The sequence below is a fragment of the Pararge aegeria genome, chromosome 2, assembly GCF_905163445.1.
Source record: "Pararge aegeria chromosome 2, ilParAegt1.1, whole genome shotgun sequence".
Lineage (NCBI taxonomy): Eukaryota > Metazoa > Arthropoda > Insecta > Lepidoptera > Nymphalidae > Pararge > Pararge aegeria.
In genome coordinates this window covers 5,829,363-5,856,120 of record NC_053181.1, presented here as the reverse complement: position 1 = coordinate 5,856,120, position 26,758 = coordinate 5,829,363, and the positions used below count along the sequence as shown (strand labels likewise).

The following is a 26,758-nucleotide window of genomic DNA, read 5'->3' as shown; positions in this document are numbered from 1 at the left end:
GCTACCATCTTAAACTGTATCATACTACTACTACTACCATTTGATTGAATTATTGCTCTAGGACAGAAGTTATAAATCGATAGTGACAGCAGATCAGAGTACAGATGGCACGACCCTTCCTCTTCCCCCATGTGTCGTACAACGACGAAACAGGGAATAATCGAAAAACGTCCAGTACTTCTCACTTAGTTCTTTCCATCGCTCGCAGAGTGACTCTGAGCCTTCTTATGAGGCCCATAGTTAGCGCCCACGTTTCTCATTTAGCTGAGCCATTTCTCCTTCATTCAGAGACATTTCTCTCCCCAAGGAAAGGACAAAATGGCATTATCTCTCACAGATTAACTACTCTCCGAGCATTGGCACATAAGTGGCAATATAATATAAGTGCAATAATAATAAATAAGGGTAAACTTCTCCTGTTTCCTGTTGGTGGGCATTTTATCCCTTGTCAGAGGATACAATCGGGGGATATAATTTTTGTCTCGTGCTAATGCTATCCGTGCTGAAGTCTTACCTCGTAGTAGCTGGATATCTTAAGGTATTCCGCTACGTCGGACTTTGCGAAGATTCGATAATCAGGGCGATAATTTTGCCGACTTGTTTTCAATAAACTTTTTGAACGAATGTGTGTTTCAAAATTGCAACCTGTATTTTCCATTTTTGACATAAAATCTGGCACCGATTGCCAGACGTTTGCCTCTTTTATAGCCGTTTTCACTAAAGACGCGCGATGAACAAGGCAATCCCTAAATAAGTAACATCAACCTTCTTGCAACATTTTTATTTTACATATTCAAGGGGGAAGATATATTTAAAGCTAAGAACAAGGAAACCTTCAGCAAATGAGCTATAATAGAACATATAATATTATGGTTAATAATGAAATAAATTTTAATTCAAAATATACTTTTAATACAAATATTTGAATAACATTTCTTTCTTAATAAATACGTGTCATGCTTTGGTAATCATGTAGGATAGTATCAATATTTAAAACCAAATACATCACTGTTTAAAATAACACGTCGATTCGATAATTAGGTAATATAAAAAATTACATAGTACATAAATCTATTTCTCCAAATGGACGTGTGAAGTGCGAGTATTAATATCATTAATTAATAGTATAAAATATAAAAACGGTTACACATACACTAAAGCGAATTCGAAAATTAAATAGTAACATAAAGGTGAAGCTACAATTATGGCACAGAGGAACTTTTCGGAGGCGAAGCGCTGACGCTCATTTCTCTTTGGGCTTCTTTTCCTTCTTACGCGGTGGCGGCACGGGCGCCTCGCCGCTCGTCCCCTCCTTGTCCTTTTTGACAATTTTTTTAACTACCTTCTTTTTAGGTGGGTCAGCAGTCTTGGGCGACTCGGGCGTAGAAGGTGCGGAGTCTGTCTTCACTGAGGACTCTATTTGGGCGGCGGTGCTAGGCTTGGACTTGATGCCGATCTGTGAGAGCGAGACGGCGCCGACGGGCGGGGTTGGCACTGTGGGCTCCTGGACGGAGAGGCGCGAGTCTGCGGACGGCGACGCGGGAGAGGGGGAGAGCGCGGGCGGCGTGGGCCCGGTGACGGTGGGCGTACGCAACTCGCTAGCGATGATGGACTGCGCAAGCGCAGCGGCGTCCTCTGCTTCGCTGTCGGGCGTGAGCGCAGGGTCGGCGGCGAGCGGCGGCCTAAGCTGCAACTTGCCCGCCGGCTTGCGCCGCTCCTCCGCTACACAACCAAGTTATTCCCTCCTTTATTCTCTCTTTCGGTTAGGTGTGGCGTTAGTAGGGCAGTCACATTAGAGAGCAAGCTCGGTTAGGGCCTGGAACAAAGTTAGGGAAAACAGTGCTTCACGGTTAAGTCAAAACGATGCAAGCGGAAAGTTAGAACAAGGTCAGATTAGCGAAGTATAGCAGATACATTACAAGGACGATTATTTGATATCGTATATAGCGTAACATATTCTCAATGAACTATAACTATTGCTATAAAACCATTATACTTAATTAGGTTTGAGCATTATTACATATTAATAACTATTGATTTCAGTATCGTGGAAAAATATTATTTAAATTAGGTATATTCGGAGGTAGTGCTTCGGGTTTGAATACGTATGATATCGTGTTTATTATGATAGGTAATGATGGATAATAACGTTCCTTGCAATGAGTGATCGATTATGGAGAAGCAAATAAACCATAAGAGAAAGTCTGCATGTTCATAGATGGTCCTAAGAGATGCACATGTGAATACTCGCTACATTTGGCAATCATTTATTCAAGATCGTAAATTTGTTAGTCGTAATTGACTACGGTGGTATAATTAGCAAAGTTCTGCAAATGTGGCAGAGTCATCATAAGTCATCGTAAGAGCGGCAATGATCATCCCAGTCCCAGATCCGTTAGTACCCCAGAAATAGTGCCCTGAAATGATGACGTTAACCAAACGTCCCTACGTATTTTACACTTGGACGCAACCCAACATCTAGCAATAAAAATGTATTTAAAGAATTTACATACAGAGTGCGCAATTTACACGTATCTTAAATTAAATGATCAGGATGATATAGGTAGGTATTGAAAGTCAAAGCAATTGAAATATAAAAGAAGTGACATTTAATTGAATCTTTAGCTTCAGAGATTCGAAAAGGAGCAGTTGTTTTGAGTCCAAGTGTCATTTGGTTATTACCTGTTCTATCATAGCCGCGTCTCTTGCGCTGCTTCCTCGGTAGCTGGGTGAAATAACAACGGATTTTGAAACGTACATAAAATCAGTAAAAAATAAAAACCAAAAACACAAAACTGCACAAAAGTATAACACCTGTGTCACCACTTTACGGCAGCCATTAATTTTTCTGCACTACAATCAAAGAAGTACAAAAAAACGACTCCCTTAAAGATGGACACTAATGTACAAAAGTATTAGTATAAGAATATGAAACTGCAAAATGAACTCGGTGAGATTTGAGTGCAAAGCCGTTCGGTTAGCCGAATTCGGCGCGATCTATTCTATTTGTTACTCACATTTAGCAGCGGGTGCTCCAGGAATTTCTTCCTTGGACGGAGTGTTAGCTAGAGGCGGGCTGTCTGAGGTAGCCTCTAGCTCTTCCACCGGTTCTATAGGTGTTGTTTCTTGTGACGGAGTTAAAGGGGATTCAGGAACAGAAGGTGTGGGCGCTGGCGCTACTTGCTCTTTTGTAGCTTCGCCTACTGCGGCTGATGGCGCTTCATCAATTTTTAATGCTTCCAAGGCAACCACTGGTATTTCAGTGGCGTCTGGTTCAGCCTCTCCACTCACTTCAGCCGGGGCTGATTCAGCGAGCTCAACAGCCGCAGCTTCAACTGGAACAGGAATAATTTCTTCTGGTTTACCTGGTGCTTCAGTGGTATCACTTGCTGGAGTCGGAGCCTCATCGGCTGGAACTGGAACTTCAACTGGAATAGGCTCCACGACTGCGGCAACCTCCGCTGGAGCCACGGCTTCTGCTTCGGAGGTGTTTTCTACCGTTTCTGATTCTACTGGCGCAGGAACTTCAACGGGAACTGCCTCACTAGGGATAACGTCAACTTTTTTTTCTTTAGAAGCCTCTTCTTCTTGCTTGGGTACATCTACTGCCTGAACTGCCACTGGTGCTGGCTCGGAAACAGTATCAACTAGTGCAGACGCGCTTGGTGGATCAGCCATTGCTACAGGCTGCGCCTCTTCTTTAGGGGGCTCTGGGTGTTCGGAATTTGGCGGCTGGCTCAATGTCTGCGATATCTTTGCCCAGATGTTGTCAAAGGAATCTGCACCCATGTAATCAATGTTTCCAGCTTCCCAACCTTGTCTCCTGGCCAGTTCGTCAACGGCCTCTTGTTGCAGGGGTGCTCCCGGTACTACACGTGCTAAGTTACCCGCTACACCAGTCTGTAATATAGTAACTTTATATTATTTTTAAGTTCTTCTTACTTCAGAATATTTTAAATGGGGTATAGATTTACACAATGTTAAAATGTCAATACACAATGTTAAAATGTCAGTTATTAGGAAAAATAGCTTTGTTAATACAATTCGTGCGATTAAGTTTGTATACAATAATTAACTACATGCAAAAATACACACAAGCTTTTGATATAATAAAGGTACATAAAAATAGGATATTTATTTTTCAGTTTTACCTGATATTTTTTAAAATAAACCTTATTTTTGTACACTGGACCTATTTATTGTGTAGGATATACGGAGCAAAATAACAACTTACTTGACTATCCTCCCCATTTAATGCCTTATTCGTTATTTCCTCAGCGAATGCCTCCATTGCATCTTCAAATTCTTCTGAACTGTCTGACAATGGAGATGGAGGTCGGAATGGTATTTCGTGACTGCAGATTTTACGCCCACGTGGATCAATAGTCATTCTGTGCCTCATGTAAAACCCATCATATGGATGCCGCGGTGTTATTTCCTCATAAAGATCAATATCGGCGCCAGACGCATATCCGTTCAATTTCTCTTCTGGTTCATGATGTTTGACTCTTACGTGATCCATCATTACGCTGTATATTTGAGGTCTATTTTGTTTATGGATTTGTGAAGAGAAATTCTTTAACTTCTTACCTACGTTGAGATCGTGATCCAGAAGACTATGCGTATAGCATACATGACCATCAGGTTGAGATTCTTTGTTATATGATTGATTAATAATTTTGTTATTATCATCAGGTCTACTAAAATCATTGTAGTGGTTGTTGTGCATGTGAAGTGGCTCTGAAATGTGTTGTGGTATATTGGTATGGTCTTGTGATTGGGGATATGTTTCATGTTGTTGATAATAATGATCATTAAGAGGTACGTGTAAGTGTAGATGCGTTTGATTATTATTAGGACTAGATTCAAAATTGGATTGCCAAACTTCTTCTTTATGTTCAGAGGTATAATTATCACTACTGTTAAATGTTGTTTGGTAATTGTGACATTCAGTTTGATCAGGATGGATATAATCCCAAGCATGTCTTCTTATTTCCTGATAATAATCTGCCTTTTTTTCGTTTTGATTGAAATCCTCTTTACTAGCTGGAATATTTCCTACATAAATATCCCACGGATTATGAAATTCGCTCATATTTATCTCTGGCACATTGATTTCGGGATCTGCGACTTGATTTTCGGGATGATGCCACGGAAATTCCGAGTCTGAATCCAAAGTTGGTTCATAGTAACTAAATTCCACAGTTGGGTTATTAAAATCGACTGTTTCTTCTTGAAGAATCGCCAGAAGTTCTTCTTCGACCTCACCCTATCGGTTGAAGCGATAAAACAGCTCAGTAGTTACGCATGCAAGAGTAGACTTGAAAAAAGCTTCACACAATCAAAAGTTATATGTAGGCAATACTGTGCATGGCTTTGTTCAAGCATTGTTAACTATACACACAACTCTTTTAGATAAACATACAAAATATTATTCGGGGTCCAATTCACGACTAAATAATGAAGTAGAGCAAAATTTAAAAAAAACAATAGAATTATATTTGTATGTTTATATAGCCGGAGTTCATTTCACCAAAATACCAACACCATCTAATCCAAAAGCCCATACTGCAAACCTTAACCAAAATAAAACAAGCAATGATAAAATTTTGGTCATGTTAGAAAATGTTAGTATTTTGGAGAAACATTGAGTTTGCTGGCGCACTAGCATTAACACTTCAAAGGGTGCGAGAATATACGATGCATAAGCTTAAAGGGGGGCAAGCATTAGTTTTGTAAGAAACACTCTACGTGAAACAGTATTTTATAGCAAGAAACAAATATCACGAAAATTTTTAACGAAACCTATAGACAAAGAAAAAGTTTGAATAATAAAAGAATTAACATTTAAAGCTAAAAATAGAAAATAACAGACACTAATTGAATTAAACGAATTAATTTCCACTGCCTCACCTCCTCGATATTAGACTCCTCGGGAGTTTGCTTAGAACACATGTTGTACTGGTCAGATCGCACGCTTATATGAGAATGGATTGACTTACTGGACTTTATGAAGGGTACCGCTAAGTATCTGCGGTCGTGAACCGTGAAATCCTAGAAGCCGTATTGCATTTGATCCCATTGTGGTAATTGATATTGGATCTAATAACTTACCAATGCGACTACATTCTATACATGTTGTATGGTTAACTTGAGTTATATCAAGTAACGGCGCCACACTTTTAATAAATGTAATTTTACATCATGATTAAATTGTATAGTTTAATACTTAGTTCTGGTACTACTTGTAATATAAATTTATTTATTTAAACGTGAAACTCAGTTGTAGCTGTATTTTTGTTTGCTACACCTGCATGTGGAAACCATGCAGGTGTAGAAAAAAAAATTGGCATTTAACGAATTTGGCAAGAATGTATCAGCTGTGGAAGTATAACAATGTTCTGCCACATTGTAACAATGTATTTCCAAAAAGGCGGATTAAAAATTTGGCTTCTTCAATAAGACAAAATTTTAAAAGTCCTTCATTATGGGGCAGCGTACTTAATGTGGAAGTAATTGCGTTACCCTTTAAAAATCCAGTCAAGCGATCTAATAAGAATAAATATACTACGACAATACACACATCGCCATCTAGCCCCAAGGTAAGCATAGCTTGTGTTATGGGTACTAAGGTGACTGATGAATATTTTTATGAATGATATACATAAATACTTTTAATATAAAGAAAAACAGCCAGACACTGAAAAATATTCATGTTCATCACACGAACATGTTCCAGTTGTGGGATTCGAACCCACGGCCATGGACTCAGACGGTCGCTACCCACTGCGCCAGTCGGCCGTCTAATCTTATTTTAGTTACTTATTTAATTTCATTACCATCTTCATATCAACCAATGAAGTCCAAAGCTGGGTCTTATGTAGGGTTTTAAGCTGTTATGGTCTTTTGGAATTGTCTTATCTAATTCAATTAACAATATAGGTACACAATTTGATATTGTGCGAATTCGTTACTACCAACAAAAACCTACAAAAACTGTTATTTCGAAATATTATAATATTTTGTTTTGTACACATCCTATATACTGATATGTTTTTAAGAATAGCTCTAGTTTGTTAATTGGGAATGTAAGAATTTTCATCTAGGTAGGTTAATAAAACTTTAACTAAATTGTCAGACTAAAAATCAAGAAAACGAGCCTGCATTTGTTAAGTAATAATAGATAGTAGTTTTAGCCGAATATTTGCTTTCTCGCAGAAACTGAGTTTTCTTAACCGTAGTGGCCGATGTCAAAATTTTAGTTTAAGTTTTACCGCCATCCTAATTAGCAAAAAATGTTTTGTACAATATAAAACCCCGCAGTTCCGGAGACTTGACCAGGAAATGATCTATCGACTAAATGGTTTAGGATGATTAAAAAAAACACGAATATGTTTCGTACTAAGATGCAATATGAAACACTGCACATTATTAAGGTTTCAGAACGACGCGTTCACTTCATTTATATTATTGATTTATTATATTGTTGACTAGATTTATTCCTGTGTCCTAAAACTATAATTATAACTTCAACGGTAAAAGATATTCCTATGTTGTATGATTGTATATGATATGTTTATGGGCATCGATTTAATAAAATTTAATATGGTCGAATAGTTTACTAAAATTTACTAATACATATATCAATCACAATATTTTATGGCAAGGCAAAACTACGAGCGAAGTGGCCAATGATAAGAATCGCGTTTAACCAAGAGTTGTTATTGGTCGATCGCGTAAAGCAAACTTAAACGCCGCGAAATTTGGCGCGACGGCCGCGTGACGTTGACCAATATCACATTATCCAAAATATTATACCTGAGCTTGTAACAACTCATGTACCTAATGCTAAGATTTTGCACTCAACTGGACTCTACCCCGCTGATAGTTCTATATTATAAATCCTTCTCTGGTATACTCATCACGTCTTTAGATTCATTGAAATCTAAATCTGTAGTTCTGTATAAACAGTCAAATGTCTATATTTTATATCAGCTTCATTATTAAATTTACAAATTAACGTGTAATTGGTATGATTGTGAGACTTCTCTCAATCATTTGCATGAAGTTATCAAATAACGACACAATGTAATCCATACAAGATGGCACACAATTAAACTCATTCGCGTTCACAATTTTCAAATTAACTTAGTTGAATTAGAAATTTGTACTAGGAACGCAGATCACGGCATGGTCACGTCAAAGGAATTCCAAGGTTCTATATAGGCTTATCTTTAGAAATCTTAGGTAGTTGATATACCAGTAACTTACCATGGCAGTGTCCAGCTGTGAGTGGACCTGACCAACAAACAGGTCCCACCAGAGCTGCAAGAATTCGCGCAAATGTTCCGGCGCGTCTACGGAGCGCGTCTGCCAGTTGAATTGTTGTAGCCATGGCTTCGCGGCCCCGATGAAGTGGATTATCTTTAAATTTTGACCGTAACTGCAATTAAATAAGTATGAGCATTATGTCTGTCATCATCCTCAGCATTAAAGGCATACATGCCAGGCTAATGGGGCATCGGTCTCCTCTCTCAAAAGTAGTTAGAGATTAAGAGCTTAAATCTTCCGTAATGCTCCAATGCGAGTTAGCGGAGTTTACAATCATAATCACAATATGTTAGTGATTATAAGAAAGAAAGATGCCTTAAAGTGCTACAAGTGACGGTGGAGTAAACATCAAAAAATGGTATTTCCTAATTCCGGGCTGGTACTGACAAACATTTAACATAAAAACTCAATACGTAACTATTTTTAGTCTTGCAAAATGCAAACCAAACCAATAGACCAGCATTTAGTATTGCATCCATAGGACATCGGATTTCTAAGATCAATTAGACATCAAACCGGAATCAGCAGCAAGTTAAGACAGCATTCCACTAAATTTGGTAATTTATTTTTGTAGACACTGCAGCTATTGAGATGAGACTAAAGACGTTTAAAATATAATGGAGATTCTTTGTCCCAAATGCTCTTGTGCTCTAGAAAGGAGCCAGTTTAAAAGAGCCCGATGATAATTATGGTTAAGCTACCTAAGATTGTTTGCTTTGTTTACTAGCAGAAAGGGGCAAAAATTTCCAAAACGAGTTTCCAAGGTTCAATGCATTAAAGCAAGACAACTGAAAACCGCAAGAACCGCAAGAGGCGTTACTGATAACGATGATACCTCACAAAAAAATACGGATGACCTTGACGTATCTGATGTGACCAAATAGTGCTCGTTAATTCAATTTTAGGAACCGAAAATGCACTGAGCGGAAACGTGCACATTCTGCGGTTCTTGCGGGACTGAATACTGCCTAGTGCAACCCTGCCTTGAGGTAAAAGCATTATTGTCAGTAACACAACACACAGATTGTCAGGAAATAAGCATACGAAAAAAGTAGGATCTACAACATGGAACTCTGATACTTACTGTTTTAAGGCGGGTATGTAAGAATAGAAGGCAGCGGATGTAACATTGTAAAGGAATGGAAGATGCTTGTTGATATCACCCTGCGCCCAATCCGAGAAGTACGAGTTTAGCAGACCCTGATCTCCACCTGTTGGTAGAGGATTTTTTTTTTAAAACCCGATTTGTAACCCGAATCTTTGAAGTAAGACTTTAAAATAATTAAGAGTCTCTTAATGAAGAGGCTTTTATTTTGAACTCTTTGATTTCAAAATAAATGCCTCTTCATCATCACCTTAAATGAAATATGCTTGACACAGGTATATTGTACGACTTGCACATAAGCCCCGTAGGCCCCGTAAAATGCGTTAAAAAACTGAATGATTCAGAACACGATTCGGGGCTCCCATTAATAAGACTACAGTGCCCACCACAAAGATGTCTTTAGCTACGCTCATTCATTATGCGCCAAGGTTCTAAGGATTAAAAGACTAATATTGCTCATTTTTAATTTTTGTTTTGACACTTAGAGCTAGGGCTAGGCTATCAGCAGAAAATAATTTCACCTAAAAATCCCCCATTGAGGTGCTTAAAATTGACCTCTTACAAAGAAGTGTCACAACCTTTAGGGTGATTTAAAAACCAAACTTCTGAACCGATTTTGATAAAATTGGTATTAGACCATTTATTTTCAAACTATATTTTTCAATTGAAAAAAAAATTTCCCAAATTTGGTAATAAATGATGGATTTTAAAGGTAAGCAACATAAACAACAAAACTGGAACCGAACTGAAATCTTTTTTTGTAAAGTAAATTTTTAAAAAATCCGTATTTTTTACATCATTTGCTTCGATCACTATACTTTTTATTAGTTTGTATAGTTGAAGCGGATTATAGCAAAAACTAAATGTTAATTGGTATTTCAGAATTTCAAAGCCTGCTTCTTTCCAAAATACTTAATTTATTACCATCGAAGCTGCCACGCTCCGAGGCGAATTTGATGAGATTATTGAAGGTCTCGGCGGAGGGAGTGAACACAAAAACTCCGGAATTGAAGCAGTCGGGCCAGCCAACATCGGGTGCTGCGGAGAGTTCCTCACGCTCGAACAGCTCATCGCAATTTTGGACAATCTAAAAAGAAAGTAAGAAAAAAAAGTTATTTTATTTCGAGTTTTAAGCGTCAACTCTGTCTGTTTCTGACTCCACCACTAGTTCGGAAGGCAAACTTTACCGAGAAGACGAAGACTAGACACTCATCAGATGCTCTTTTAATCATCATTCTGACTTGCGAAAGATTAAAGCTTCCCGACATGCTTTCAAGCAACTTTTTTAATTCAGAAATTCACAAATTGCATCACGAATGCAAATTACATACTCCTAACCGATTCTAATGAAGACAATTGTAAAGAAAGCCAAATATATAAGTTTATTTAATAATTATAATGAAGAAAATAATTGTAATAATAATTGTAATGAAGAAAACATGTAAAGTCAGTATAGTGTTGTGTACCGTGTAGCACTGATCAAACCAATAATATTTAATAATTTTGAGAGGTACAAAGAACTAATTGACAAAAAATATGCCCCATTGCTACCGAAAATAAAAATAGACAGCTATTTATAGTTTAAATTGTTACAAAAACACGATAAAGTGAAATAAAATATCATTTAGGATACTCTGTAATCTAATTATTATAATAAGTAGTACAAATATTATGAAACAAACAACTTGACATGTTTCTGCCATTACTGTTTATCGTGAAAATCTGAAATAACTTATGAGATAAAGTACGTTCAACTGCATTCCACGGCACCATACGCGTGATCAAACATTATTTATCGAATAGTTTTATCTGAGTTTCATTTAACCTAACCTAACCTGCGATAAAAAATCTCTGTAGGTAACTAGGTACCTACATAATAGTGATCCAATGAAATTGTCTTTCAAATTTAATTCATTACTTTCAATTAATTCAGTTTAATATAAAGATTTAATTTATTATTATTGTTGTTATGAAGTTGTAATAGGCTCATAAACATATTATCGGCTCTCTTCACAGAAATATTCCGAGCGAATGTCGCCCTATAAATATGAATGAACAATACCTACGTTAAGAATCTTTAATAGTCAATGACTGCAATGCTAATTATGTTTAACGTAGTAGGTGTAATGATATAAGCACCTACGTATTAGGAACGCTTGCTCTGCTGACATTTTTTTCAAACGCTGTCGTGATTCCGCTTTCATGTCATCGTGTTATGTTCGAAAGAAAGTGTATTATGGATTTGGAAGAGTTCCAAAATTGTCGGGAGCAAGTATTTGGGCCACGGTTGCGTCTCGTCATCTCGTGTTACTGCGCTAACGACCGCGTCCGGCAACATTGACTTTCTTATCTCATAAACAATTCGATTAGAAATAGAATTAATTATTGTAACGTCTTCTTCCACTGCTTGATACATAAATTACGAACTACCCATAGATCCGTCCGGGCACTTTCATAGATCAATTAATCATCGGTTGACATGTGACTTGGAAGAGAGACACTCGCGTTATGAGAAAGGTGCTAAACGTTAACTTCACATGTAAAGAATCTCCATACATATATATGCTCACAACCCAGGATCGAACGAACAATCCTCAAGAAGAGCACAGAAAGTCTTACAAACAATCCACATGATGGGGAGACTCGAAATGGGATAAGGCTAGACAAAGAGAGCTACTAAGTTACGTTAGTTCCTTCTGTTGCCTTGACCTAATTTGGTGATAACCTTAGTTTCAAAGATAACAAATATCTAAAACGTTAAGTGTGAAGCGGTGATAGCCCAGTGGGTAGAAGCTCGATTTCATTTCCGGGGGGACGAGTTAGTATCACAGCACGCACCTCCAAATTTTCTAAGTTATGTGCGTTTTAAGTAATTAAAATATAACTTGCTTTAACGGTGAAGGAAAACATCGTGAGGAAACATTCATGCCTGCCTGAGAGTTCTACATAATGTTATCAATGGTGTGTGCAGTCCACCAATCCGCACTGGGCCAGCGTGGTCGACTACGGCTTTGACCCCTTCTCATTGTGGGAATGGACCCGTGCCCTGTAGTGGGCCGGTAATGGGTTGATATGAATATTATGATGATAATAAAAAGTTAAAGATGATAACAATTTGCTTGTATCATTCTAACCAGGTCTTGCTGAATACATAGGTTCGCACCATAAATTTGTTAATTCAATTCTTATCTGACAAATACTCGAAGTATTAGAAATATACTTAGCGACTTCAGCATTAATCTTCCGATATTGCACCTAATAGGTATACCAACAATACGATTTAATGCTAAGTTGACGACTGTTACACTTAACGATCTGTTAGTTTCTGCCCATTCATAAATTTACAAGACAATAAGTACTTATAGACGACGGCATTCGCCGTGTTTAAATACGGGTTCAACTGTCTACTGGCATGCAGAGAACAACCGGATCATTATGCATTTGCTTTTACCATTTGAATACAATGTGAGCATCTCTTTTAATTTACATAACGTATTATAAGGCTAGACAGTATCTACTTATCCCTTAGGTCATTTACATTTATCAAACGCACCTATGATTACTTTTGAATTCAATATTCCTCGTTATCATAACCAAATAGCTAAAGATAATACAGTGCCTTTAGATTAAAATATGGAGATAGTCCGAAAATTACGCTGTATCGGCAAGTTAGATGTACACGGTTACGGAAACGATCGGCTAAAGCTTCCGTAGCTACCAGCTACGGAAGCTTTAGCCGATCGTTATTCTCCAAGTCATACAGTAAACCATACCTAATCAAGCCTGTCTCTCTTAGATTTCTTACAAAAAAGTCGAGACGAAGCGGAAGTTGGAGCGAGTACGCCATTCTCTCTAGCCCGGTGTAATTATTATCTAAACTTCTACCGGTAAATTGCACTTCCTGCCTTTTGGATCCCATGTTCCAAACTTTTCAGGCATGTTAATTTTTGTTACGTAGAAGCTCACCAGTGTATCAGCGTCCAAGAAGACGCACTTCTCATACTGAGTTAGATTCCAGCAGTGGATCTTTGTGAAGGTGATGCCGAGCTCTGGCCGCTGTAGTAGTGCGAGGTGGGCGGCGTCCTTCGAGTCCAAAACGTCTACTACCACCACTTCAGCAAATACTGCGCGAAGACGTTCCCTGAGAACATGACATAAGTCAAATAAATAAATATTGTAACATTTTAGCAGCGGTTATAGTATTTTCAATGTCAACCGAGTTCAATCCTCGACACATACCTACCTCGTAACCTTTTTTGTTTAGACAATTACATTTTTATTTTTCCGATTGCCGTTGAAAGAAAACATCAGCACTTGGCCAGCGTGGTGGTCTACGACTTAAGGAGGCATGTGGCCAGTGGCCCGGTAATGAATTGATAGTCATGATGATGAAATATTTGGAAATTCATAGATTCGATTCAATAGAAGATAATAATCCGAATCCCGAACTCCGAAAAAGTCCGAGCTAACACAAGGTCAAGTCTCAGAGTGACAGCCGGCTTGGTGCAGACCTTTTCTGGCAAAGACCTTCGACTGTGGCTATTTACAACCGTACTTATAAAAGCAAGACTATTCTGATACGATGTCGTGGTTTTTTCAGCTATAAACAGAGCAACAGTTCACAGTTCATTCAATTAGCACGTCCTGCAACATGCCACCATGTGTCCATTATTTAAGGCATAGGTGTGAATAAACATGTGCCTGTAATAAGATCCGGCAACAACACCCTGACCGGGACACAGCATTGCAACAATGCTGTTTAGCGGCAGAAACAAGCATGGCGATACTACTTCTCCGGACGAGCTCTGTCACAAAAAGCTCTAATACTACAAAAACCGAGTAGAAGTACGAGTTGTAATATTCGAACACATTTTTTTTAATATTTATAATTCTAGTAACTGCATCTCTGCGGTTCCAAACCGAATAAGCATTTCAACTACATTTCATATATTTTAGGACACAATCAAGTAAATTCACGATTATACCGTAGTAAATTTGTCGGCAAACTCATATAGGAAGTGTTGAAGGAAAATCAAAAATAAAAGATTGCGTAATTTTCCTGTGCTAAATCAGACTCGCACACTTGTCCAGCAACGTCATGAAACATGGCGTCAGAACTTGAAGGCGTGTAGGAACCGAAATATACCGTTATAACATTAGCATCAACTGAAACACAGGCCATGATATATTTATCTTGGAATTTTCACTGACATCCGCGATTGGTTCAATTATAATTAAAAAGTAATAAAATAGGAATGTTCGGGAAGCGGATTTCAAAATCAATATAATACAGGGTCGAATTTATAAAATAAACGCTCTTTTATCACTTTTTCCTCGTGCAAAATTCGACGTATGTTTGTTCTATTTTAAGACAAACTTCCTCAAATTTAATACATATTTTTTCTGGTCTTTCTGTCTGGTGGGAGACTTCGGCTGCGGCTAGTTACCACCCAACCGACAAAGACTTTTTAGCGTCGCGATTTAGCGTTCCGGTACGATCAGGCGTAGAAACCAATTAAGAGTTATGGATTATTCAACTTTCAAAGTTGAATTAGTAAGAAGTGTTCTTAGCTATGTTACATGAAAATCGGTTCAAGATGCCGCCGCCACAGAATGGTGTACTATATATCCGCAACCCCTTTCTATATGTGTAAGCTCCAAAACCCCTTTTGACTACCTCCCTGGCGCAGCGGTGAGCGCTGGGAATTTAAGGTGGAGGTCCCGAGGGTTCGATTCCCGGCAACAATTTGAATATTTATAATTTCACAATTTTCTCTAGTCTGGTCTGGTGGCTTCGGCCGTCGCTAGTTACCACTAAAGTGGTGCCGCTAAGCGATTTAGCGTTCCTGTACGATGTCGCGTAGAAACCGATTAGGGATATGACTACTAGGTAGGGTTAGTCCGCTACCATCTTAGACTGCACCACTTACTTACCACACCAGGTGAGATTGCAGTAAAGGACTAACTTTTAATTTATATATTTTAATTCAATTAGTACGGTTAACAGCAATTACACCAATTAGATATATAGTAGATTAAACTATACAGATTAAAACCAGAACAAAAAAGAAAAAGGAAAATAAAACAAAAAACATAAATATAACAATTCGTTTTTTTTTTTTACTTGTAGTGGAATAAATAAAAACTGGAGTACGTTTATTTAGGCTAAAGGAAAAGTAACAGTTATAGCAAGTCTATTTATAGCACTAACATTACCCTAATAGCCTCTGTGACGCGCGTGGCAATAATCAGCGTAGCAGGGTAAACTCACCCCCAAAGGTACATTAAGAACATAGGATTCCATCATGGTATGCATTATAATTTGCAGCGTGTTTTCTCAGATAAATATTTACCTCATAGCATCAGTTACGGAGGGTGTAATTAGCACCACGGCAGGGTAAACTGAGCCGGAGCGACGCAGAGAGTGCGCCACCACCAGCGCGCCAAGACCGTAGGAGTCGTTTGTAGCAAGCGTTACCCATGCTCGATCTATAAAGATAAATAATAATTACTTATTTATTGTTAAAGCCCAGTGGGTAGGACTTCGACTTTACTTTCTAGGGGCTGAATTCCAATCCGAGCACGCACGTCTCACTTTATAATGTCATTTGCTAAACGTTGAAGGAAAAGGTGAGCTACGTGAGAATACATAATGTTCTCAAAGGCACGTGGAGTCCACCAATCCTGACCGGGCCAGCGTTCGGCGTGGTAGTTTACGGGCTTCTGATTGTGGGAGGATACCTACCTGCCCTAAAGTGAGTCGGTAATGGGTTTACTTATATGATATCTTCATCATTGATAATTGGTAAATAACAATTATATTATAGCGACCAGTGTTGACCGCTATGATGTCACAAGTGAGAGGCCCCTGATTGGATCCCCGTCAGGAGTAATTCGGGTGGTGATTTTTTTGGGGTGATCTCGTGGGAGGCTTCGGCCATGGCTAATTAGTACCATTTGTGCCACCAAGCGGTTAAGCGTTCCGGTACCATGTCGTGTAGTAACCGATGGGATATGGGTTTAAATTAACTTCCTAAAATCTAACTAAAATAATTCAAATAGTTAAAAAAAACTAATAGAGCTACCTACGCAAAATATATCTGTTTCATTCACCATCAAATTTTTAAGAAAAACCGGCTAAAGATAATGCTTGGAAATTAAAATGAACATTATTCCTGTCTTAAAGACTTAATACATGAAATTTATATAAATTAACAAAAATCTTATTTAAAAAGGGAATATTCTAATATATTTAGTGTATTGTCAATGGTCCTCGATTTATCTACAAAGTTTGAACGGAATCAGACCGTAAAGATGATCAAAATCAAGTCCAAGAGTCGCTTACAAACATATAAACAAACATACAGAAGAATCTAATAAAAAGCGTGTAAGAATACTAGAGGACTGCTTCGTCTGGTGATCTGGTCTAATAGTTAGCATGTTCGAGTTAGTACGGATCATAACGTTCTGGACGTACCATTTCTTGACAGTAAATTCTGAATCCAGGCCGGTATACGGTTTTCCTAACCGCGCCTCGGAGGGCACATTATACCGTTGGTCCCGGAGATTATCACTAACATGCAAGTATCACTAACATGCAAGCCGTATTAGGCTTTGGGAGTAACTAATCAAAGACGCTGCACACATGTCCCGCCCATTTGGCCCAAATGGGCGGGACATGTGTGCAGGCAAAAGCAAGACAGGTGGGCAAAAAGAGTTACAGAATGGTATCCGAGGGAAGGGAAGCGATCTAGAGGACGACAGAGAATTAGGTGGAGCGATGATTTTGTCAAAATGATGGGAGCAACATGGCAGAGACTGGCGAAAGATAGTTATATAAATATAGAATAAGGAAGATTTTGTTTTAAATAATAGTTTGAATATTTATGTTTTTTTAACAATTAAGTTTTTTTTTTCAGTAACAAAGGGCTTTATTATTATTATTATATGACGCCTTTTTAATAAACGTGGCATACCATCGGAATAGCTATGCAGTGTTTTTTTCACGCTCTGACAAGAAATATGTTGCCATTTGAGGCGTGACCATACAATAACTACTAAAAGCTCTGTGGTGTCTTAGCTCTAAATCCCTCTTTACTATAGCAGAGAAGAATTATTCATTAGCTAATGAATAATCTATAAATTATTGTATCTTAGAAACTAAGTAATTAGTTTTTTGTAAAGGCACCCTGGCATCACCAATTAGTAATTAGCAATTAATAAAAAAGTATCAAAAGGTAAATAAATCAATACGTATGTTATTTTACAGGATTTATTATCCATTAAACAATCCTTGGTATACGTTCCCACGGGCTAGAATTGTGGACTTATGAAAGATACAAATCAAGAGTGAATAGGCATATAGCTTTTAAGCGATAAGGGCGCCTATTGTCCATTTCTCCTTTATTTTTATTGATTTTTTTAGTTTGGTGTACAATAAAATGTATTTCATTTCATTCATTCATCTTCTAGGTAAGCGCGCTCCACCTAAGACTGCATCATCACCTACCATAAGATGTGATTGCAGTCAAGCGCTCATCTATATGCATAAAAAGAAGCAAAGAATTTCTGCGGGATCCTTAAAAATCTTCTATTGGATATTTATTTTATGACAAAGTGGGTATAATTTGTTAAGAAGTAGGTAGGTAAACAAATAAAATGAGCAAATAGTAGAATGTTGTGATATGTATGCCTGATGTAGTCTATATTGTTTTATGTCTACATATTTATGTAAAAATTAACACAAAAAAAATCTTATTTTTTATATTGAAAATTGGAATAATCTTCTCAGATTAGTGTATTGTCATCGGTCCATGATATGTCTACAAAGTTTGAATCAAAGTGGGTCAAAATCGCATCCAGAAATCGGTTACAAACATACAAACATACAAACATATATACAAGTGAAGCTAATAAAAAGAAAGGCTATCCGATATTTGCACGAGATCTAGTGTGCCGGTTCTGACCCTTAGACATAATTCAACGGTAACCGGTGTCGTACATCAATGACCACGGCGAATCACTTTGTTTCATAGTTATGCAAGTAACAAGGATGCAATGTAAAAAACAAGGCAATGTAAAAATTATTGTTCACTTTCAAAATTCAGATTGCGAACGCAACTGAACCCCGTCGGACATAGCATTTTCCTTCAAAAGCACATAACCCTCAGTGCTGTAATTCTGAGGTTACCATGATATTGTAGTGCCATCTTGTACCAGCAGGGAAAGGTAGGTCGAGGAATTACCATTCATCTTTTGACGGCAATGAATTTGAAAGCTTGCAACACGATAACTGCGGTACATGACTTTGGCTTAAGTGGGTACTTACTTCTTTAAGTAAGTAAATACAACTCCAATTTTTTTTTTATATTCTTAAAAAAGCCGACAGCGACAGCTTTGTCATGAAGCTTTTTTTTATTTAACATAATTCCTAGCACACAATTTTCAAACATATCCGGACTTATCTTTGATCCGGATAAGAGCCTTTGAAATAACGACTTTGCAATGAAATAAATGAAAACATTATTGTTTCCATCTTAAATAGTCGTGAGGGACAGACTTAACGTTGTATTACTAAGTAAGTATTACTTCTGTTGCCCGCAATTTCGTTGAGGGGCTTGGTTTTCGAAGACAGATCCAGGCAGTTGCATACCTACCAGAACAATGAAAACCAGAAAGAAACTGTCGCGTAGGTTTATTTACATACCTATCTTCGTAGCAGCTTCTGTTATTATCTATAGTGATTCGACAAAACGACGCAGTTATCTGGATCATAAATTTCATGTAAAATATACGTATCAAGATATCTATTTATAGAAAATTCTACCTGAAGAAACTAGTAATTATAATTAATATAACTAGTTAATTATTTACAAAGTTGTGTACGCTAAATATATATTATACATGTGCCAAAGACGTAAAATATTTAAATAAACTGGAAATGACTTTAACGACGCACAAATATCTGTTGGATTTCCGTCATTTCGATGTATGATTTGAACAAGTTCTAAGATATGCGCAGTATAGATATTTTAGTGACTAAGACTTAGTGTCGGTGTATTTACACGGTACTAAATATACTGGCATCGGGCACGTGTGTACTGTCTTGTCATTTAGATTGGCGTTCCCTTTATAATTGTTCTCGTATAACATGATGAAAGATACGCGACTATCGCTTTGTAAGTATTCAGAGAAGTCGATATAAGTATCTTTATATACCCTATCTATGCTTCAGCTCACGAAATTGCAATTCTAAAGTTTTTTTAAGCCTATTTTCCTAGTACCTATACTAGCGCTTCCTGGCCAGGTAGGAACCTCCTCACTTTAAGTATGCCTCACTCGATGACTTCAGCTAAGTTTTTCAAGGTCTTAGGTAGACGGAACATGAGCCTACCTGAATATATGTATGAAAATGCGTTTAGCTTTTTTAGCATGAAGACTTAAATAAATTAATAACAGAACTACGCTTCATATCCGTTGGATAATAAGCATCCAACAAATGAGCAAGATGGACATACTGGGAAAATAATAACAGGTTAGCATGAAAAGTCTGCAAGTGAAGTTAATTCGGGACACGATAATACATTTTTGTTAAAAAATAAAGAACCAAGCGATGAAAATAAAGCTCAGGTTGATTCAGGAAACACGGCTAACGCTGTAAGCTAACGCAAATGCTAATGCAGCAGCTTATGCCAGTTCGAACGCGCTTATTGCAAATCAGAGTCTCAGTTCATCCGGCTGCAATTCTGGATGTGCACTACTACTACAGGAAACGTGCATTTTGATTTTGTGGGATTTCACTTACACAGCATAAATTAAATCTCCATTTAAACATGCAACCTGCAGCTTTCATGCAGGTTTACCGCTTATGTTGCGACCATCTCGCAGAAAGTTTCTCGAATGAGTCAAACAAAGGCGCATATGTCAATACTAAAATGTGAGGTGTACGGGTACCTACTTAACTAAGCTTCTCTTCTAATGCACTTTGCGTTGTGGACTTTCAATATTGCAAAAATGAAGTTTGCATTATGGAAGTGCGACCTATGTAAATTATATAGGTAGAATTTTGTGTTTCCAATTTGTGATCTTTTATCAAAAGATTAAAGATCACTTTTAATAATAATAATATTAATTCTACGTTTATAATCTGTGGTGCTTGTAATGTTGTCATTACGCATAGGTGAAATCTCGAAATGTAGGGTTATTAATAATATTAAACTAACTAATTTAGTTTGCTCCAAAACCTCTGGTTCTGAAGATAGTACCTACCTACTTGTAGTCCTTCTAAATTAGACAGTAGAATTAGACTCAGTTTATAAATTTGTATAAAGCCGAAATTGTACAGCTGTCCTGATTAAATGAAAAACACTGTATTTTTATACACTGGGCCGATAAAAACTTAAATTAAACAATAATGTTTACTTAAACAATGATACATATTACACTTATTTTCTTATCTATGTAAATTGAAGGGAGTTTCTTATTTTAGACCTATCAGTAGTGAATTTCAGTTTATGGTAATAATGATGCAAATTCCAGTGAAAAAAAAAAACAGGTCTAACGATTATTCTAAAGTATTGCTTATTTACAAGGATGCAAATATTTTCAGAGTTGTCAAAGCTGACGAACCAATGCAAAATTCCGAGTACTATAACCGATTTTAAGCCCCTTTTCAGATTGATATAACGTCCATTATAAACATAACCCATCAAACTAATTGAGGATCTATGCTCTAAACTGTTTCTCCTGTGAGATCAAATACATGTGCATGGACATACCCAGCTTCTGGTCTAGTGGGGGCAAGTGATTTTTTTTAGGTCAGATCGTCCACGGCTGTTTTATGAAAAAAAAAAAATTGTGGTCCCTTTATATTCAATACTGAAGCCAAAACTGTATTTTTTTTCTGTCTTATCTATATCTTGACCGCCATACATTTTTAAGAGAGTTCATACATTTTCTGCGAGATTTCGAGGCATGTTAATGTGCCCAGCAGTGGGGCATTTATAGGATGATCATGGATATAACAGACGAAAAGAAGCAAAATACGAAAACAGCAAAATGAAAATTTTGTATTACCTCATAAACGTAATAAAACATAAGTTATACTTTACCAAAAAATTGATTGGTAGGTATGCCTACAAGTTTGAATTTACTTTTTAATATACCTTTAAATGACGCTTAAATATCAATTAGGTAAATAAGAATTTGGCTTCGGGTATGTGATCCGGGTAGGTACTTTTCGCTATAGGAAGTTATCATAAGCCTAACATGGTATATAGATGGGGAGACATACCAAAATAGGTGCGTAGATCCGGAAAATATTCTATGCGGAAAAATTTACAGTTCTTTGGTAATGGTATTTCACAGAGCTTGGTATACTTTGTATATGTTGGAACGTATCAAAACGATTAGAAAAATAGTTGAGCCAGTTTGCTAATTTTTATACGGGTATTCTTAAAATATCTACGACATAACATGTAAGCAATGCAAATGTGCCATGATACATTCTCCTCAAATTGTATATAACGTTCATCCCGCGTGGGCCATCACATAGCGTAGCAGCTCTATGCAATAGACAAGTGCCGCACGTTGCTCGTCTGCTGGTCCAAAATAGCGCGACACAAATAAAATGGAAAATAAAACAACTCGATAGCGTCAGATATTTGGTGCCGGAGCCCGACGCGACGCCTATGCATTCCACAATTAACACGACAATCACTCTTTTTTATCTGTTTTTGGTGACGCGACACTTAACAATATCCATTTCCTACGCCTATTTCTACATTATTGATATAATTATTTTACATACCTACAAATTTTACTAATTTAATTTTTAGATTTTTTTTAAAGTAATAAAATTTCAGATCGACACCTCTCAGATCCCACTGATCCAAGTAAGTAGGTAGGGCAGAATAATTGTGAAAAGCAGGTTGCCGGATCAGACTAAGGTTAGATCGGGTGACTATAATTATTATTTTTAAATTTTAGGTAAAACAGTTGTTGCTAACAACCGTTTTAACCAGCCCTCGTAAGCGAAATTCCGACATAGAGTAAGTACAGGTTCTCAAGTATCGGTCAATCTATTAGGTATGTGCACAGAACTTAATAACTTGTTCTTAGCTAAGAAGCTGAACCTATGATGACGCCAATGACCACAGAATCACTTAGTAAATAAATAAAAAAAATTATATCAAAACTATCGGTATTTTAATTATAAAATTTTTACTCGTATACCAAGTTCATAATTATTTCACAACTAAATAAATCAATTCAATTATAAGTCGTTGTATTAAAACCGCAGACTTTTCGTGTGGTAACGTCTCCTGTCTGATGGGTAATTAAAGAGCTATTTGAACTTCAAGATGTACAACAAAGTGTTTATCACTGCTCAACTGTAGGTTAATAGGTGATAAAGCAGCTGCCAATTAAATGATTAGACAGCGAATACCTTCGTTCAAAAAATACAGGAGCTTCAGAAATATGCAAAGCAGAAAAGAGTTGGTTCGTTAGCAATTTGACTTATACTTTTTTCCTTTTATGCTAATAATTATTTTATGACATACATTAATGGATCAAGAAAACTTGCGCATGTTACTTATTAAAAATCGCAAAATTTTGATTGAAAGCTATATAATAAAGCCCAAAATTTTATAGAAAAATATGATTTTCAAATAAGTAAGCAGAATGGAAAGGTCGAAAAGTAATAAAACCATATCTTGTAAATTTTAATTTATTTTTGAGAAAAAATAATGTAAGCTATGTGGCATATAAGCGCAATTTTGCTTACATAAAATACACAATTATGAATGATATTAAGCCATGCAAATACATATGATATTTGTATTCCTACTCGATTAAATAACTTAATAACCTTGTAATTATAGTATTCAAATTCAGAGTAATAAAACTCGAAGATAAAACAAGAGATTAGTATAAAATAATATCAAAATAATGTTGAGAATATTGATAAAAAGAAGTTATGCCGTGGGAAAATAGATTTTAAAGTTTCATGTTTTATCTCGGATTGATAAGACAATTTTTAGTCTGTAGTGATACTCAATGACAAGGAGGTGGGAATACATATTAAAAAAATAATAAAAAATAACTTTAAATTTTAAAGTCTTAAAAAATTAGATCATCGTATTTTTTATATAAATTCTTATTGAAACCTTGGGGATTTTTATAAATAAGATTATGGATATTCCTACATAGCGCAAAGAATTTAGGTATATTAACAATCTTTTTTTCAAAAGTAAGACAGTTTTTGTAAATTTGGAGTTCGAGAGCACAGTTGATTTAAATAGATTACCTTAAAACGCTAACAGGACTTCATAGAACCCCAATAAGGCACATTAGATTTCAATGGCGGCGCAGGATCAGACGGTATGGCCGGGAGCAATGTCCCTGTGGTTTCTATTTAGGTGCGGCCGGTCTGGCAGGGACCATGCGAGCACTCAGATGCTTAGCTAAAGGAATGTAGTAATAATGCATTCCGTTCAAAATGTCCACACGAAAATCGTTGAAAAGAAAACAGCATGCAACTTCATTCATGCAAAGATTTAACAAGAGATTAAAATCGAAGCTAAACTTTCTATGTATACAATTACAATAATACATCACGCGATTTTAAATAGCAACCAGTTAAAAAATAAAAATCCGGGGAAGGACGTTCAGATCCTGAATTTTAACAAAATGGTTTAATATTGCGATTACTAGACATTTGTTTTAAATAGAAGTTGGTGAAGGATTCAACTTACGTGATAAAATCGAAAACGCAACCCCAATTTTATTATCTACTATATATAAATAGTACCAAAGATAACAGTTTTATTGGTCCTGCATAAATTTGTAAAGGCAAAAATATTATTATCAGCAAATGATGTATTTTCAGCAATGAGACAAATATGTACATTTTATTTTACTCACTTACTGTATCAGCTTTGTTATTCACTGTTTCAAATTTGTCATACTTAACCTCAAAAAAAATTGTATACGAAGAACGCTAAGACGAAGTCAACGACAAGATTTCTAAAAATCTGGCTAACTAAAAAAAAAGGAGGGGTTTAGATGCACCAATATACAAACCTACAAAGAGTGTCATAATTCTTTATCCCTAGGTGCAGTACAGACTTTTAATATCAATTCTCATAATCATAATCTTTCATCAAATGTTAATCAAAATCAGTGAAATATTATAGCTGGTTTAAAAATAGAAAACAATAATATGTTAATAATGTATTTATTTTGCTTTTTTTTTGTTTTTACTTAAGACACAAACCAATTAAGCCCAGAAATATAAATTAAAATCTGTTGATTCATGTACCAACAATATATAGCGCATATGTTTTTCAGATATCTCCAATTAAATAAGCATCTTTATAATTGGAAAACTTTCATAATAACAAGATTTTTAATCACTGAACTCTTATCGACTCGTGCATTGAACCAAATAAATCCAAACATGCCGGTCGTACTATGTTATGACATTGGAGAGTTTCAGTGTTCACCACTCACATTTATAATGATCTATTGGCATCTAAACGACACATAACGGTAAAGTTTCAGCTCAATCTGAAACTTGTAGCTTCATAATATTACATACGAAAGACGAGAGATTAATAAAAGTTTGTAATAAGAGTATTGTCTTCTCATAAAGCCACAATAAGGTCAAATAAACTTTTGCGGCAGGGATCGAGTTCCTATCCAACCGCAATGCCTTAAAGCATATATCAGGCGATGAGTTAAGCAAAATAACGTATTATCTCCACAGTTATATATTATGAGAGAACTATCTTGAATTAATATTTTAACTGTTGCTAATCTAACTCGACTTTACTCTTGTTATGCTACAATTGGAAGCTCATGGTCAAGAGCAACACAACGCGACGTTGATAACGCATCACCGTTGATATGCAGCATGTTCTATGTTTATAGGCATGAACTGATACTGATATGTTTACAATAGTAGAGAATGTTATCTGATAACACAAATATGTAGTGTGTAGGTTAGTGCGCTTGTGTTGTGTGACATTTCAATTCATAATCGTGATCAAAATGAATGCAGACGAGACCGGACGTAAGCTAATAGACTAATAGATGTCCAAGAATTCAATACAGATGGAATCTGAATCGAATAAGTCTCAAGGTTGCCGTGGATGGAGTCCAATTAATCATGCATTTATGAAAAATTGTGTCCTGGACACAGTTTTTTTATTGTTCATAAGCTAAAATTTACTTTTGAGGAGAATGGGAATGGTTTCGGTTACATTTGGGACAGTTTAATGTTAGACAGATGGTTCTGTAGATAAGTAAGCAATACACGTTGCCCGTTTAAAAAACAAACAGGGGTCTTCTAGCCATCGGTGAAACTGTATTTCGAAACAATAGTTTATTTGACATATCTTGAAGTTCTCAAAATAAGGATTAAAATTCTGAAACAGAACGTCAATATTACTTTGACCGACGATAGTGTTAAAATAAATTAAGTTTTAAATATGGAAATTATGTGATGGGATGGATAGACACAAGTTACTAATTAGTAGGTACTAAAAGTTCTAATAATCTATTTATAGACTTTTACAAATTTGCAATATGGTAGATTATCTAAAAATGTCCGTTAAATTATAAACTTGTATGCAGGTAGGTACTTACAAAATTCAAATAAAATGCTTAATTCAAAACAAAAAAATACTGTTACATATAAAAAGTTGCATAGGTATATATTTTTTAAACATTTCATAAATGCTAAGAGAGAACGTTAAATTAATTAAATTAATATAGCTATATTCAGACTTCCTATTTTATTTGCAACTACCCTAATTCGTGTTCTTACAACGATAATCTCTAGATAGATGCATCTAAAAATTGCAGTATTAGATGTCAATTCGATACAGCAAATAATATTAATAACAGAATTATTAAATTTATAAATAATTATAAAAAATATTGTGAACTTACTTGACATTTTGGGGCCGGGTGTAGTCTCGTGGGTGACAGTTGCAGTCACCTATAAAATTTCACGAACTACTTGTACACGTTCTCCGCGCAGCACTAACAAATGCTTACTCACAACGACCGTGGTCCCCTCACGGCGCGCCGCCGGCTTCCAACACACACTTCGACAACTACATGAACGAACACATATATATTTCACCAATGTGTGCCGTATCGTATTGTTTATAATTATATAAAAGCAGTAGCAAATATATAAAGCAGCAAATATTTCTGAATCAAAAGCAATAAGAGAAATAAAGCAATGGTATTTTTCAGCAATTTTTCGTAACTTTAAAGCAACTATGATTATGGCAACCCCGGTAGAACAGC

The 26,758-nt window shown here is 36.3% G+C and overlaps 1 protein-coding gene across 9 annotated transcripts; it reads right to left on the bottom strand.

Moving 5' to 3' along the window:
• Positions 1–889: 889 nt before the first annotated feature.
• On the bottom strand, positions 890–26,590 carry LOC120632017 (glycogenin-2-like). Of its 9 annotated transcripts, none has more exons than XM_039901786.1 (10): positions 26,393–26,586; positions 15,790–15,925; positions 13,403–13,577; positions 10,361–10,523; positions 9,416–9,542; positions 8,272–8,443; positions 4,235–5,269; positions 3,018–3,900; positions 2,683–2,725; positions 1,580–1,816 (listed from the first exon to the last, which is right to left on the bottom strand). In XM_039901786.1, exons 1-9 carry the CDS (start codon positions 26,397–26,399, stop codon positions 2,691–2,693), a joined length of 2,733 nt encoding a protein of 910 aa, XP_039757720.1. In that variant the 5' UTR covers positions 26,400–26,586; the 3' UTR covers positions 1,580–1,816; positions 2,683–2,690. The 9 variants fall into 9 exon arrangements, with proteins under 9 accessions (XP_039757703.1, XP_039757711.1, XP_039757769.1 ...); XM_039901810.1 differs by having other exon boundaries at positions 3,366–3,900; positions 26,393–26,581; XM_039901794.1 differs by having other exon boundaries at positions 1,587–1,722; positions 26,393–26,588.
• Between the last annotated feature and the right edge of the window lie 168 nt (positions 26,591–26,758).